Below are 13,822 nucleotides of genomic sequence, written 5' to 3'. Positions count from 1 at the left end.
GATCAGTGCTGCTGAAGGGCCAAGGCATCAGCACATCGGGAACAGCAGCCGTCTGAAAAGCTTCCCTATCCTTCACTTCTCTTCATGGAGCGTTGCTGTTGTTTAACTCCTTTGTGGTCATACCTGTCTCAAAATGCAAGGCATATCGGTTCCCGGTGCCTGCCCATGCAAAAAAAAATCAGGGCATTCGCTCCTAATGCTTTTCATCTCTTCTTTACTATTTTTGAGTATGTAAGATAAGGCCGGATGTAAACCATACATTGTTGGGGCACTCTCAATATAGCAAGATACAACTGTCAAGGCAAGTATTTAAGGGATTATTCCATGAACCAGGACCAGTGCTATTTCCAGGAACTAAAATGCTTCCACGTTAGGAAGCTACAGAAGCTCAAGGATGTTCCCTGACTTGCCCAAGGTCTTGCAGCCAAGGTCTAGGGCTGGACCTGGAAGTCAGGTTCCTGACGGTAGAGGCAATATTCTTTCCTGTGCTCAAGTCCCCCTGCGGCCCTTTGTTCCTTCCCAATGCTGAGGGCTTTCTGGAATATGTCAAACTCTTCCGTCAACCCACATGACAGTCTGTGTTATGCTGTCACCCCAGTCCCTATGGACTGTCAAATCAACTTTGTAAATCCCAACCAAAGGGGGGCAAAGGGAGTGACTGCCAGAACTGACGTTAAAATTGTCCTTTGCCTCTTAACCAGCTGTGTGGCCTTAGACGCCTCCCTGAGCCTTCCTGACCTCAAGGTCTCATCTGTGAGATGGGAGTAGTACTCTTTAGGGTTTTTCTGAAATAAGGCATGATGTAGGGAATGGGCCTGGCCTGGTGTCAGTGCTCCCTAATTGCAGGGTATTAGTGTTGTGTTCCAGCCAGTGGTGCACTGGAGCTGGCCAAAACTGATTGTTAATTTTCAAGAATTTTGTGAATCATTCTCTAAAGATAGCCATTGCTAAACATTAAATTATATATACTTACAATGAATTCAATTATATTAAAACTGAAGGTACTGAAAAATAAAACCCATGATTTCTGAATTATTTTACTATTTTTCTATGTGCTTGAAGTTGTTCATACCTATTATGTTTGTACTGTGGAAATAGTATACAATGGGATACAAATACTAATCTCTTGAAATCTACCACGGCGGGAGAATTTCCATTATAGAAATAAGCAAATACTACAAACCAAAACCTTTTTGTTTTTTTTGGAAAGCCAGATGTTAAACAATTACCAGTACACTTCTAGCATCAATAGTGGGAGAATTGGATATCAGCCAGAAGTTGCCAGCAGTTAGACCAAACTCACTCATTTTTATTTTTCAAAATCAGGTTCTACATGAGATCAAAGCCTTTCTACCCAGAAGTGGAGCTCAATTTCATTTCTGTTTTCTGGCCTCGTCTGCCAAATGGAATTGAAGCTGCTTATGAATTTACTGAAAGAGATGAAATCCGGTTTTTCAAAGGTAATGCTTCTGATTATTTTTTCACGAATAAATTTTTCATTAACTTTTGGGCTAAGATATGAGGATACTGGGTACATTCTCTCCATGGAATTTTGAAAAGACTAACAGTTTCACCTACTAAATCACTGAGAGTCTATCACTTTAATTAAAATCGTATAGTAGATATATATTTTTTTAGCTTTAACATGGAATTCTTTATTTTGTCCAAAACAGCACAACAAAAACATCTCAAACAATACATAAACCTATATATAAAATATAGAATATCTCTAATATTTTTCCTCTGTAAGGTAGCTAGACAGTATATGTGAGAGAAAGTACTGTTTATGGGGCAAGTGGAAAACTGATTTGGGAAATGAACCAATCAGCCAGGCACTAACATTCAAAAAAGACCAAGTAAACATCCATTTTAATCAGAAAAGCAGTACTTAAACAGAGTTCCTATAAGGCTGGGATTTAGACTCCTCCCACGGCAGGCCTCCAGGCCTGGTGGTTTCATGCACAGCCTGACTCTTCTCAGTCATGGTTCTTTGCCTTCTCTCACAGACGAAGGAAAGACGATCTGGAGGAGTGGCATTGCAGGGTACAGAGACTGTCTAGCTGAACACCAATTTCTCACCAAAAAAATCAAAATAGAAATGACAAAGTTTAAAAGAGTATGTTGGATTTCAGAAGTATTTACTCTAATAATTTTATAGAAAGCTATACCATAAATACTTCAAAAAATCACAGGCTTTACAAAATATTGTACAATGTCCTGAGTATAGAAGTAAGCATCTACTCAGGTCATTTGTCAAATTCTGTTTAGAAATTTGTTTCTGCTGTACCCTTTCATATCAGGAAGGTCAATAATCACCAGAATTCTTCTTGACCTAATGTAAATCGTATAGCATATTTTTAGTCGTTTTATATAAAAAGCAAATGCTTGGAGATATGAATGTTTCACTCTATTTACTTTTAAATCTGGACTTGTGAAACTGCTTTTTGTGCACTTTGTTTATGTGTTTAAAACCCAACCCATATTACTTGGGTTGTCTAGAGAGGATGACAAGAATCACTCAGTTTGTGTCATTTCCTAGAGCCTAACAATGCAAAGGACACTCTTGAGCGCTGCGGAGGTCTCCACCGCACAGCCAGATAGGAGATTTGCTCTCAGAGTGTGGTCCACAGACCAGCAGCGCTGGACCCCCCAACCCCCGCCCGCCGGGAATCTGTTAGGAGCATAGAATCTCAGGTCCCACATCAGATCTTCTTTGACGGTATCTGAATTTTAACAAGAATTTCCTGGCGATTTGTACACACATTAAAGCATGAAAAATGAATTCAGTAGGACAAACTTCTTTGATTCTTTCAGAAGGAAATGCAGTCCAATGATCAGCTGCTGCCTTTGGGAGCAGGATGTCAAACCTTTGTAAAATCTAAATATGAATACAAATATAAAATATTTAAAAATGTTGGGCATTATGCCAAGAAACATTAAGACACCTGACCAAGTCATACACTCAAGACAAAGAACTGAACACAGTTCAGATGTGGAAACACTTGGAAACACACTTTCTAGTGCTTGTTTCATAAAATTCAAGAGGATTTTATACACATGCTGTTTCAAACAGCTTTTCTGATGAGGGGTACACAAGCATATTAGTACAAAGAGAATGATCCTGGCTTTAGGATATAAGACCAGTTTTATGTGATGCAGGGATGACTGAGTATAAACACATAGAATGTGGACACAGCATAAATCCAAGTATATGGATATGTATTCTCATCAGGTGCAATGATTTGAACCCAAGTATGTAAGTGATTACAGGTTATGAATCATTACAACACTCAATACCGTTGGTATGAATTTCCACAGGTAATGAGCAACTCAGAGAACTGAGCTTTATATCACTGAGGTGGGCATGAACGACTCTAGTCATTTGAGCACCTGGCTTTGGAATGGCACCCTCAACTTCAGAAAACCATTTTCAAAACTTGTTGCAGATTGGAATCACCTAGGAAGCTTTAAAAAGTACACTGATTAATTGGATTGTAGTAGGATCCTAGCACCAGAATTTTTAAAAATCTCTCTCGATGATTCTATCGTGCAGCTCGGTCACTGTTATAGCCCATGACACTAAGAACCTATCTAGAAATCTGTTTACTGCCTATTGGAACCCTGAGCTAATGCGTTTATCACCACTTCTTGATTGGCAGGTAATAAGTACTGGGCTGCTCAGGGGCATGACTTGCTGCCTGGATATCCTAAAGACATCTACAGATCCTTTGGTTTCCCTCAAACTGTGAAGCGTATCAATGCAGCTGTTTCTGAGGAAGAAACTGGAAAAACATACTTCTTTGTTGGTAAAAAGTACTGGAGGTAAAGAGTACAGAACATTTCAGGACATTGTTTTTTATTTTAGGTTTTTTTTTTTTGGTCTTTTTTTTTATGTAGAAAGAAAGTTTTAGATTGAACAATTTCAAAATGAGTCTCACAGTGCCTTGACCTTTTCTGTTAATGGCTACAGCTCGTCCAGCACTCATTTAATCTTTTGACCAATAATTATCATATAATGCCTCTCTTGGGAATCCAGGGATCTTGGAGCAGAATTTTAAAAAGAATATGTAGAAATGAGGATATTCATTGCCAAAGAGAAACTTCAACCAAAGGAAGGTTACCTTTTATAGCATTTTACCCAAATAGGACCTACTGGGGAACCTACTGAAGAATTAGATCCATATGCTGGAGTTCAGTAAGGTCTTATAGATCTTCTTGTCCACTGGACATCCTCCCTCATCTCATCCCACTCTCTATTTTACAAATGTAACCTGTTACATGAAAAGTTCCTCTTAAATCCCTGTTGGCAAATTACCCAAAATGATTTTGAGAAGCTTCCAGATGTAGCAAAAAGTTCTGACATTTCTGATTCTTTCTTGACTAGGTATGATGAATATAGACGCTCCATGGATGCAGGTTATCCAAAAATGATAGCACATGACTTCCCTGGAATTGGCAACAAAGTTGATGCTGTTTTCAAGAAAGATGGTAAGTGAATAGACATCTGTTTCCTCCATTTTGTTGCTACGGTAATAGCATCAGTATTGTTATTTGGAGCAAGAAATAACCCAAATATTTGTGTTCATAAATGACTTGGGTTTTGAAATAATTCAAGTTAAAATTAGAAACTACTTATATAATGAAGTAAGTCTCTTTTGTTTCTTTTTCTAGGATTTTTCTATTTCTTTCATGGAACGAGGCAATACAAATTTGATCCTAAAACTAAGCGAATTTTGACTCTCCTGAAATCTAATAGCTGGTTCAAGTGCAGAGGAAATTAACCAATATATTTTGTGAACCCAGAGATGGTTTGTCCTGAAAAGCCATATTTTTTACTATTTTACTTTACCTCTAGAATCATGAGGCACAGAGCTGTTAAGTATAACCTTATTTATACCTCATTCTCTGTATGTTTTCTGCAATTTAAAATGTAATGCTTTATGTACTAAGTTACTTTTGTTCCTCAAATGAGGGCTGAGGAAGATCAAGTGCATGGCTTACAGATTCAAAGGGGCCAACCAGTTTCATAAAAAGAGAAGATCATTACAAAAGTATCAGATTCTGACTTTATCTCTGGAAAGAGCCTCAGGGATGAACAGCTCCTCTCGAAAGAGAAAGACACAAGAGACACTAGACTCCACCAGGGGAAAGCAGTTCAAGAACACATGATCAGCCACTATGTATCATCCTGATAGCAAGAGACAAGTCTTGCTACAGGGAATAAAGTATTTTATATTTGGAAGAAAACCATCCTTTGTCTTCTGTTTTATAAACTGCTTTTTTAAAGTTGAAGTTTCATTATTATAAACACACCCTTAAAGACATTGATTTTCAAGTCTGAAATAAGAAGTGGACAAATACACAAAACATATATGTTGGAAGTGAGGATATATATAAAAAGTTTAAATATTCTCCATTCTCCTGGAATTTAAATCATATAGATGGGTAAACTATCTGACTATTTCCCTTGCCCCATATGATGAGTCCCAAACAGGTTCTAGGTAAAATCAGCCATGGCGTGGTAGAGCTTTCCCAGAGGGTTACGTTGTTCCACAGTCTAGTTCCCTGTAGTTGTGGGAGTTGGGCGGTGGACAGCTGACTAGTTCTGGCCCGTGGGTTGAGGGCAGAAGTGACCGCCACCACTTCAGACTGATGCATTCGATTGCTGGTCCAAGTTTCTCCAGTGCGCTCCTCCTGCTTGTGGTAACTGTGGAGCACATCTTGAGAGTGCTGCCACAAGAGGGAAGTGGCATGACCAGCTGGGCCAAAAACTACTGCACATTCTTTCTCCAAACCTCAGTAGACTTCGTCTGAGTAAGAAATGAATTTATGTTGTGTGAAGCTGCTGAGATTTTAGAGTTTGTGCATGCTGCATGATTTACTTTATTTATATCAACATTATATAGTTTATCACAAGTAATGTAAGTAGAAGCTTGCAAGTAGCCTCCCAGACCCATGAATTTATGAAGAGTTCATACGGTGCTCCAGGGTGTTTGCAGGCTTTACAAGAACATAGAGAATCTTGAAATTATTTTGAGGTACTTATGAACCTATGGCAGGCAGTTCTCAACTCAAGAATTTGGAAAATATGTAACCTCTTCTTTGGCCAATTTCTTCCCCTCTCCCTTTTTCTCTGACTCTCTGATAAACTTTTAAATTGGGGTAAAATTTAAAAATGCACAAATTCCATGTGACAAATTGGATATGATGAATTAACAAACCCAAGAAACTCTCAACCCAGATCAAGAAATAGAACATAAGCAAGACCACAGGAGCCCCCCTCAAGCACCCTCCTTCACTACTCAAATCTCTCTCTGGCTGGTTCACTAAAAGCAGAGCATGAAACAAATTCTGAGATGGAGTCACTGGGGAAAGAGTGCATTCAGGAGAAGGGGAGTGTGGGGAATGTTTGAAAGGAGGAAAAAGGCTAGGCATGACTATAGTTTCAGAAGGGGACTGCTCTGATCTCATAAGAAAGTTCCCAAGCAAAAATTGCACCACAGAATTTCCAACCCTGAAACCTTTTGTTCTCCTGTGTTACTCAGCCATTGGTCAAGGTCTGGGGTGTATGTGGGACAGGGGTGTTGAGGGATGGCAATCTCCCAGCAAGATGGTTTCATTTGACCAAGGAACAGGGAACAGCCGTGAATTGTAAGCAGCCCACCCTCACAGTAGCTGGGAATTAGGGTACACTGGTACTAAAGATCGGGAAGGGTGTCAAGAGTACTCACTATACATTCTCTGTTTCCAAAACCACTGTGGGCTGCTTTCTAACACTGTACATTAAATTTGCCTATTTTCTGAACTACATCAGATCAAGTCTGTATTCCCTTGTATCTTATTTTGTTCAGCATCATTTCTGCACTCCATCCATTGTTGATGGACTTTGAGTTGTTACCTGATTGGGACTACAGCTTAGTTTCCCATCTGCTAAACACATACCATTCAATAGTTTGGCTTAAATGACAGAAATTTATTGGCTTCTATTATGAAGCCAGTAAAAGTTAATAATGAAAGCCTCAGCAAGATAATGCTTTCTCCCCCAGGATTATGTCTGTTCTAGTTTGCTAGCTGCCGGGATGCAATATACCAGAAACAGAATGGCTTTTATATAGGGGAATTTAATGCGTTGCTAGTTTACAGTTCTACAGCCCAGAAAATGTCCCAATCAAAACAAGTCTATAGAAATGTCCGATTTAAGGTATCCAGGGAAAGATACCTTGGTTCAAGAAGGCCGACGATGTTCAACATTTCTTTCTCAGCTGGAAGGACACATGGTGAACATGGCAGTGTCTTTTGGCTTTCACGTGGCTCTAACAGAAGGGACTCTCTCCCAAATGTTTCCTCTTTTAAAGGATTCCAGTAAGCAACTCCAACTTCAGTGGGTGGAGAAACACCTCTATGGAACAAATCTAATCAAAAGTTACCACCCACAATTGGGTGGGTCACATCTTTCACGGAAATGATCAAAATGCTCCCCCCCAGCAATATTGAATGCGGATCAAAGGGCATGGTTTTTCAGATTCAGACCAACACAATGTCATTCTAGGGCTGGCTGCCAGCAATCCCTAGTCCTTGGCCTTTCTGTCACATGGAAATACACATGGCAATGCCTTTTCTGTTCTCCTCTGGTTTCCATTGACTTGGCCTTCTGTCTTTTTGTCTGAATTTTATTCTTCTTGTAAAGAACTCCAGCAATCTGGACTAAAGGCCTAACTGATTCAATTGGCTACACTTTAACTACATATAACATCTTTAAAAGGTCCTACTTAAAATGGGTTTACAACCACAGGAATGGATTAAGATTAAGAACATGTTTACTGGGGTATTCATTCCCCCAATATTACTGGACATATTTAGGCATTTGTTGTTTGTACCCCTAGAAGTGCAATTGCTGAGTCACAGAGATTATCAGTCAACTCTTCAGATTCATTTTCAGCCTCATCTGTATTATTTTCCAGCCAAGCATCCGTGAGTGGTTCTGCACATGTTCTAAACTGGTTTCTAAACTGATAACTCTTCTCATTGGGCTTGTGCAGTGTGCTTCTTTTTTCCTACCCTGGATCTTTTCTGTTGATGCTGTGTCATGCTCTGCTCTGGAACCCACTCAGAACCCATGCACATGCAACCTGGAAGTGCAAAGAGACTCACTCATGGAACAAATATTTGACCAGTGTGGGAGGAACCAATGGATAAATGTGTCTGCCTTCCATTCCTCAGAAGAATGTTCCTAAGCTTTATTTCAAATGTGTCCTTAGATAGTCCCATAGGATTGAGCAACATTTCTCATAAATTTGGCCAGTTGGTCAGGTCTCTTCGTATTCTCTCTCCCATGTTCCTTGCTTTGCTCTCAATGTCTCTCAGTCTAGCTCCCGGGATCATCTGCCCCATTAGTCACTGACATTTATGCTTTTATCTGAGGTTCTGCTTTCTAGGGACACCAGCCTAAGGTAGTTTGTGGTGGAACTGGGATGCTGTCATCACAATGACTCAGACGCTCATCTGTGGTTTTCATTTATCTGGTAATTGGCCATAACACTTGCATAGTATGAGAAGAATGGTAATTATAGTAAGTGCAGAGTGGTTGATTAATGCCCTGAGAACTTGAAGAGAGTAAGGGAAGCCCAATAGCAACTCAAAACATACTGATAGACAACCGACCTTAAAGGCAACATTTAAGGAAATCTTTATCTATTGTAGATGGTGTTGAAAACTGTATGGATGGGAACTTGCTATCTGGAATTGGTGGCTGAGCTTGAAAATCTTGAACACCTAAATTTCCCTCAAAGCTCCACAGAAGCAGAAGTAGTGCCTCTATCTTGACAGAGGAGAGCAGCCTCCCCTTGCATTTAGAATCTGCAAAGACTTCATCTGAGATAATAAATTACAAGATAATGCTTGTACTTCTCCAAAATTGCCTCTACCATCCCTTATTTTCCACACTAATATCTAATATCAGTTCTCAGCACAGTTCCAATCCTAGTAGTGGCAGGAAACAACTTATGCACCAAAGGAATTACAGGACTTGGCCATTAGCTATGATCACAAATCAGGGGAACATGTGTGGGAGTGGATTTTTAAGGTGTTGGACTGAAGGGGGGAAATATAAGCCTGGACAGGGAAGAATTCATTGACAAGAATGCATCCATTAATGATTCCAGATTCAATATTCTGGCAATGAAGTCAGAAGCTTGTCCAATTCTGTTTGAATTTTTAAATCTTGGATACAACAATTTCTTATAGTAAATGAAGCAGAGATGTAGAATTTCTGCAGCAAACTATTGATGAAAGAATCAGAAGGGACAAGAAGATGAAAACCTTAGAATAAACTTATTATGTGATATTGGAAAACCCACCATCATTCCCTGTTCCCCTAGAAGGTCCTAGAAGGAATACAGCATGATGGGTCATGCTGGTATTACAGAGAAATGATAATGGTTGTTTTCTCTGGGCCAGGATTGACACTATCAGCTGTTGCTGTGGAATTGGGCTCCCTAGTATCAGTGGAAAGGATGGGATTCCAGAACGGCAAACAGCAAGTGACATAACTTAACCAACAGAGGAAAGGTAAATGAAACCAATTAGAATGGACAGAGAAGCTAGCATGGCTAGAAGAGGGACTTGATCCATTCAGTCCATAGACAATTTCTGGGATGACTAGAGATGAACAGCCAACAAAAGTGTTGTCAAGCTCTCATTGGTGTCAGCTAGAGCAATGAAAAAAAATCCTGATTTCTCACTTAGTTTCCAAATTTAAGAAAGTTTACAAACTCAAAGCTCATTGATTGAAGAAGAGATTAGGTCCTTTTGAAGAAGAATCATTCTTTTTAGTGCCAAAACACACACACACAATCCCCAAATGGACCTGTGGCCATTTAGAAGGGTAACTGTGCATTGCAGAATGTTGAATACAGTGATTTTCAAGGACAATTGGATACCAGGTCTGAGTTGACACATATTGGAGGACACAACATGGCATCATGATCTTTTATTTTAAAAAGAAGGCTCATGAAGTTAAGTCCTGGCTCAAGGTCATTTCACAGTGAGTCCAATGGATTTAGTGACTGCTTCCTTGGCTAAACTCTTCCATTGCTTCTCTGACTTGTAGAGTAAGAGCCTATGGAAAAAAGAGCCAACTGGATACTCCTGAAACTGTTCAGACATGATTTCTTTACTCATATCTTTGGCAAGTTCATCATGCTTCTTTTCTTGTCTCTCCCACTTTTTCTGCTTTGCTATCCCTACAACCTCAATCCAGCTCCCTGGATCACGTGCCCTATTACTTACTTACACTACTGTTTTTGTCTCAGGCTCTGCTTCACAGAAAGCTGGTATGGAGTGAGTTGCAAGGAATGCTCAGAGTTTTCCCTTTTTTTCTATGAGCTGAGGAAAACACTGAAAATAGTGCTTGTATTTTTTGTTCAGGATATTTTTCTTGAGGTTCATCCATGTTGTACTATACATCAGAATGCTAATCCTTTTTACAGCAGCTGAATAATGTTCTATTCTATGGATATACCACATTTTAAAAATCTATTATCTGTTGATGGACAACTGGGTTGTTTCCACCATTTGGCTATTGTGAATAATGTTGCTATGGACATTGGTGTGCAAGCATCTGTTCAAATCCTTGTTTCCTATTCTTTGGTGTATATACCTAGAAGTGGGATTGCTGGGCTATAGTATAATTGTGTTTAACTTTTTAATAAACCACCAAACTTATTTGGGTTTTACTCAAAGTTCTAATGTGAGGACCTTTAGATAATTTAGCTCATCTTCTTCCATAAGGGGAAATAGTAGTTTAACTCTTTATCCCATTTATCTCGAAGAAGCAGCATTCTGACCAGTGAATTCTCTTTAACCCATTTATTTTGAAGAAGCAGCATTCTGACCAGTGAATTGTAGTGCAAAGACGCTCATCTTTCTATGATCACAAGAAAATAATTTGACCTCTCTTAATCTTATTTTCCTATCTGTGATAAAAGGAACTAATACTAGGTCCCAAGGTCATCACTGGGGTGGATGAGGCTAAATCACCTAGAACAATACTTGCTACACAAAAAATACTCAACAATTGACAGCTGTTTTTTTCCTTCCCACATTCTTCAGGTCCAAAATTCTTCATCAGTGCTTTTCTCCATCCCAAAAGATTCTTCATGCCAATAAAAAAGCCGAATGCATTAATGAACCAAACCCGACAATGAGCCCTATTCCGAACAGTAAATGCAATAATCACATTCTGTAAAATTATTATTTTTTAACCTTTTCATTGTATTATATATATATATATGTATATATATATAAATTAAAGAAAGAAAAAAGCAATTGCTTCCAAAGCACTGTTCAACAAATAGTTACAGGATAGATCCCAGAGTTTGTCATTGGCTCCCATAAAATCCTCTCAGATTTTTCCTTCTAGCTGCTCCATAATATAGGATGGTAGAAGGAATAAATATTTTTTATGATCACAATTGACTTTTCCTCATGAAAAATAATGTGTATAGAAAAAGCAATAAATTTCAAAGCACTGCAAAACAATTAGTTGTAGAACAGATTTCAGAGTTTGATATGGGTTACAGTTCCACAATTTTAGTTTCTCTTCTAACCTCTCTAAGATATTGGAGACTAAAAAAAATTATCAGTTTAATGATTCAGCCATCATATTCATTTATTAAACTCTTCCTTTGATCTTTCTATCCCACTCTTTAGGAGTATTTAGGCTATGGCCTTTCTAACTTTTTCATATTGGAAGGGACTGTCAATCATATGGGGTAGGGTGATGGAACTACCTAATGTTCTGGATAGCCTGGGCCTCTAGTTTTCAGGACTTATCTGGTCCAGGGATCCATCTGGAAGTTGTGGGTTTCTGGAAAGTTAACCTAGCTCATGGAACCTTTGTAGAATCCTATATATTGCCCTACTTGTTCTTTAAGATTTAGGGTTAGGCATGTTATGATAAGTAGCAATGTCTAACTGAAGTTTGTCTAAGAGTGACCTCCAGAATAGCCTCTTAACTCTATTTTAACTGTCTCAGCTACTGACACTTTATTAATTACACTTCTTTCCCCCCTTTTAGCCAGGATAGTATTGTTGATCCCACAGTGCCAAGGCCAGACTCATCCCTGGGAGTCATCTTCTATGCTGCCAGGGAGACTTTCACTCCTCGATGTCATGTCCCATGTAGAGGGAGGGCAAAGATTTCATTTGCAGAGTTGGACTTAGAGAGAGTGAGGCCACATCTGAGCAACAAAAGAGGTAGGTCCTCCAGAAGTAACTCTTTGGCATGCCTATAGATAGGCCAAGCTTCTCTGCTACCTACAAAACTTCACAAGAGTAAGCCTCAAGATTAAGGGCTTGTCCTATTGATTTCGGTGTCCCTAATGTTTGACACAGTATCAGAGGATTCCCTGATAGTAAACTTTAATAGTTTCATATTTTTTTTCTCCCATCCCTCAAGGGACTTTGCCAATACCTTTTTTTTTACATTTTATAAAAATTTATTTATTAATTTAAAAAACTTAAGAACAAACACTAACATATAATTCCGTTCTACATATATTCAGGAATTCTCAATATCATCACATAGTTACATATTCATGATTACTTAGAACATTTGCATCAATTCAGAAAAAGAAATAAAGACAACAGAAAAAGAAATAAAACAATAACAGAAGAAAAGGGTATACATACACACCTCTTTCCCCTCACTTTCATTTATCACTAACATTTCAAACTAAATTTATTTTAACATTTGTTTCCCTTACTATTTTTTTTCCACATGTTCTACTCGTTTGTTGACAAGGTAGATAAAAGGAGCCTCAGACACAAGGTTTTCACAATCACACAGTCGCGTTGTGACAGCTATATCATTATTCAATCATCCTCAAGAAACATGGCTACTGTAACACAGCTCTACATTTTCAGGCAGTTCCCTCCAGCCTCTCCATTACATTTTGAATAACGAGATGATATCTACTTCATGCATAAGAATAACCTCCAGGACAACCTCTTGACTCTGGAATCTCTCAGTCATTGACACTTTTTCTCATTTCACTCTTCCCCCTTTAGGTTGAGAAGATTTTCTCAATCCCTTGATGCTAAGTCTCAGCTCATTCTAGGCTTTTTATCAATTCCTTGATGCTGAGTCTCAGCTCATTCTAGTATTTCTGTTCCACGTTGCCAGGAAGGTCCACACCCCTGGGAGTCATGTCCCACGTAGACAGGGGGAGGGTGGTGAGATTGCTTGTTGTGTTGGCTGGAGAAAGAGGCCACATCTGAGCAACAAAAGAGGCTCTCTTGGGGGTGATTCTTGGGCCTAAATTTTAAGTAAACTTGACCTATCCTTTGTGGGGAAAAGTTTCATATGAACAAACCAAAAGACTGGGGGCTCAGCCTATAGCTTTGATTGTCCACACTGCTTGTGAGAATATCAAGAATTCATCTTGGGGAAGTTGTGTTTCTCCCCATTCTCACCATTCCCCAAATGGGGGTTTGCAAATACTTTTCTACTCACTGATCGAATCCCTCTGGGATTCATCAGGGCATCACTCTGGACAAACAAACAAAATCTCATGTCCTACCTGAGATTCCAAGTACTTATGGTGTTCGATCAAACTATCTACATAAGTTATATTAGGAAATGCACTAGTCATAATATAAATTTTCTAACAAACATTTTTTGCTTTAGTCTCACACATAAGGTGACATTTTAAAATATTAATTGCCATCTATTTTCAGCACCCTGCAGTAATGACATTCCTTTGTTCTTCCTCACGCAAAAACATTTTTAAAATTTGTACATTTGGTCACTATTATTTTACAC

At 38.9% G+C, this 13,822-nt stretch overlaps 1 protein-coding gene across 8 annotated transcripts in view; it reads left to right on the top strand.

Moving 5' to 3' along the window:
* The window catches only part of LOC143644309 (interstitial collagenase-like), a 60,777-nt gene extending 55,540 nt beyond the window's left edge, over positions 1-5,237 (top strand). For all 8 annotated transcript variants that reach the window (XM_077113131.1, XM_077113127.1, XM_077113132.1 and 5 more), the window contains 4 exons: positions 1,327-1,460; positions 3,660-3,822; positions 4,385-4,488; positions 4,672-5,237. In XM_077113131.1, coding sequence (XP_076969246.1) covers positions 1,327-1,460; positions 3,660-3,822; positions 4,385-4,488; positions 4,672-4,781 — 511 coding nt within the window. In that variant the 3' untranslated portion in view covers positions 4,782-5,237. The remainder of the gene's footprint in view (positions 1-1,326; positions 1,461-3,659; positions 3,823-4,384; positions 4,489-4,671) is intronic.
* Positions 5,238-13,822: the final 8,585 nt, after the last annotated feature.

Source organism: Tamandua tetradactyla, chromosome 8 (genome assembly GCF_023851605.1).
Source record: "Tamandua tetradactyla isolate mTamTet1 chromosome 8, mTamTet1.pri, whole genome shotgun sequence".
NCBI lineage: Eukaryota > Metazoa > Chordata > Mammalia > Pilosa > Myrmecophagidae > Tamandua > Tamandua tetradactyla.
This window is presented reverse-complemented; position numbering and strand designations above follow the sequence as displayed.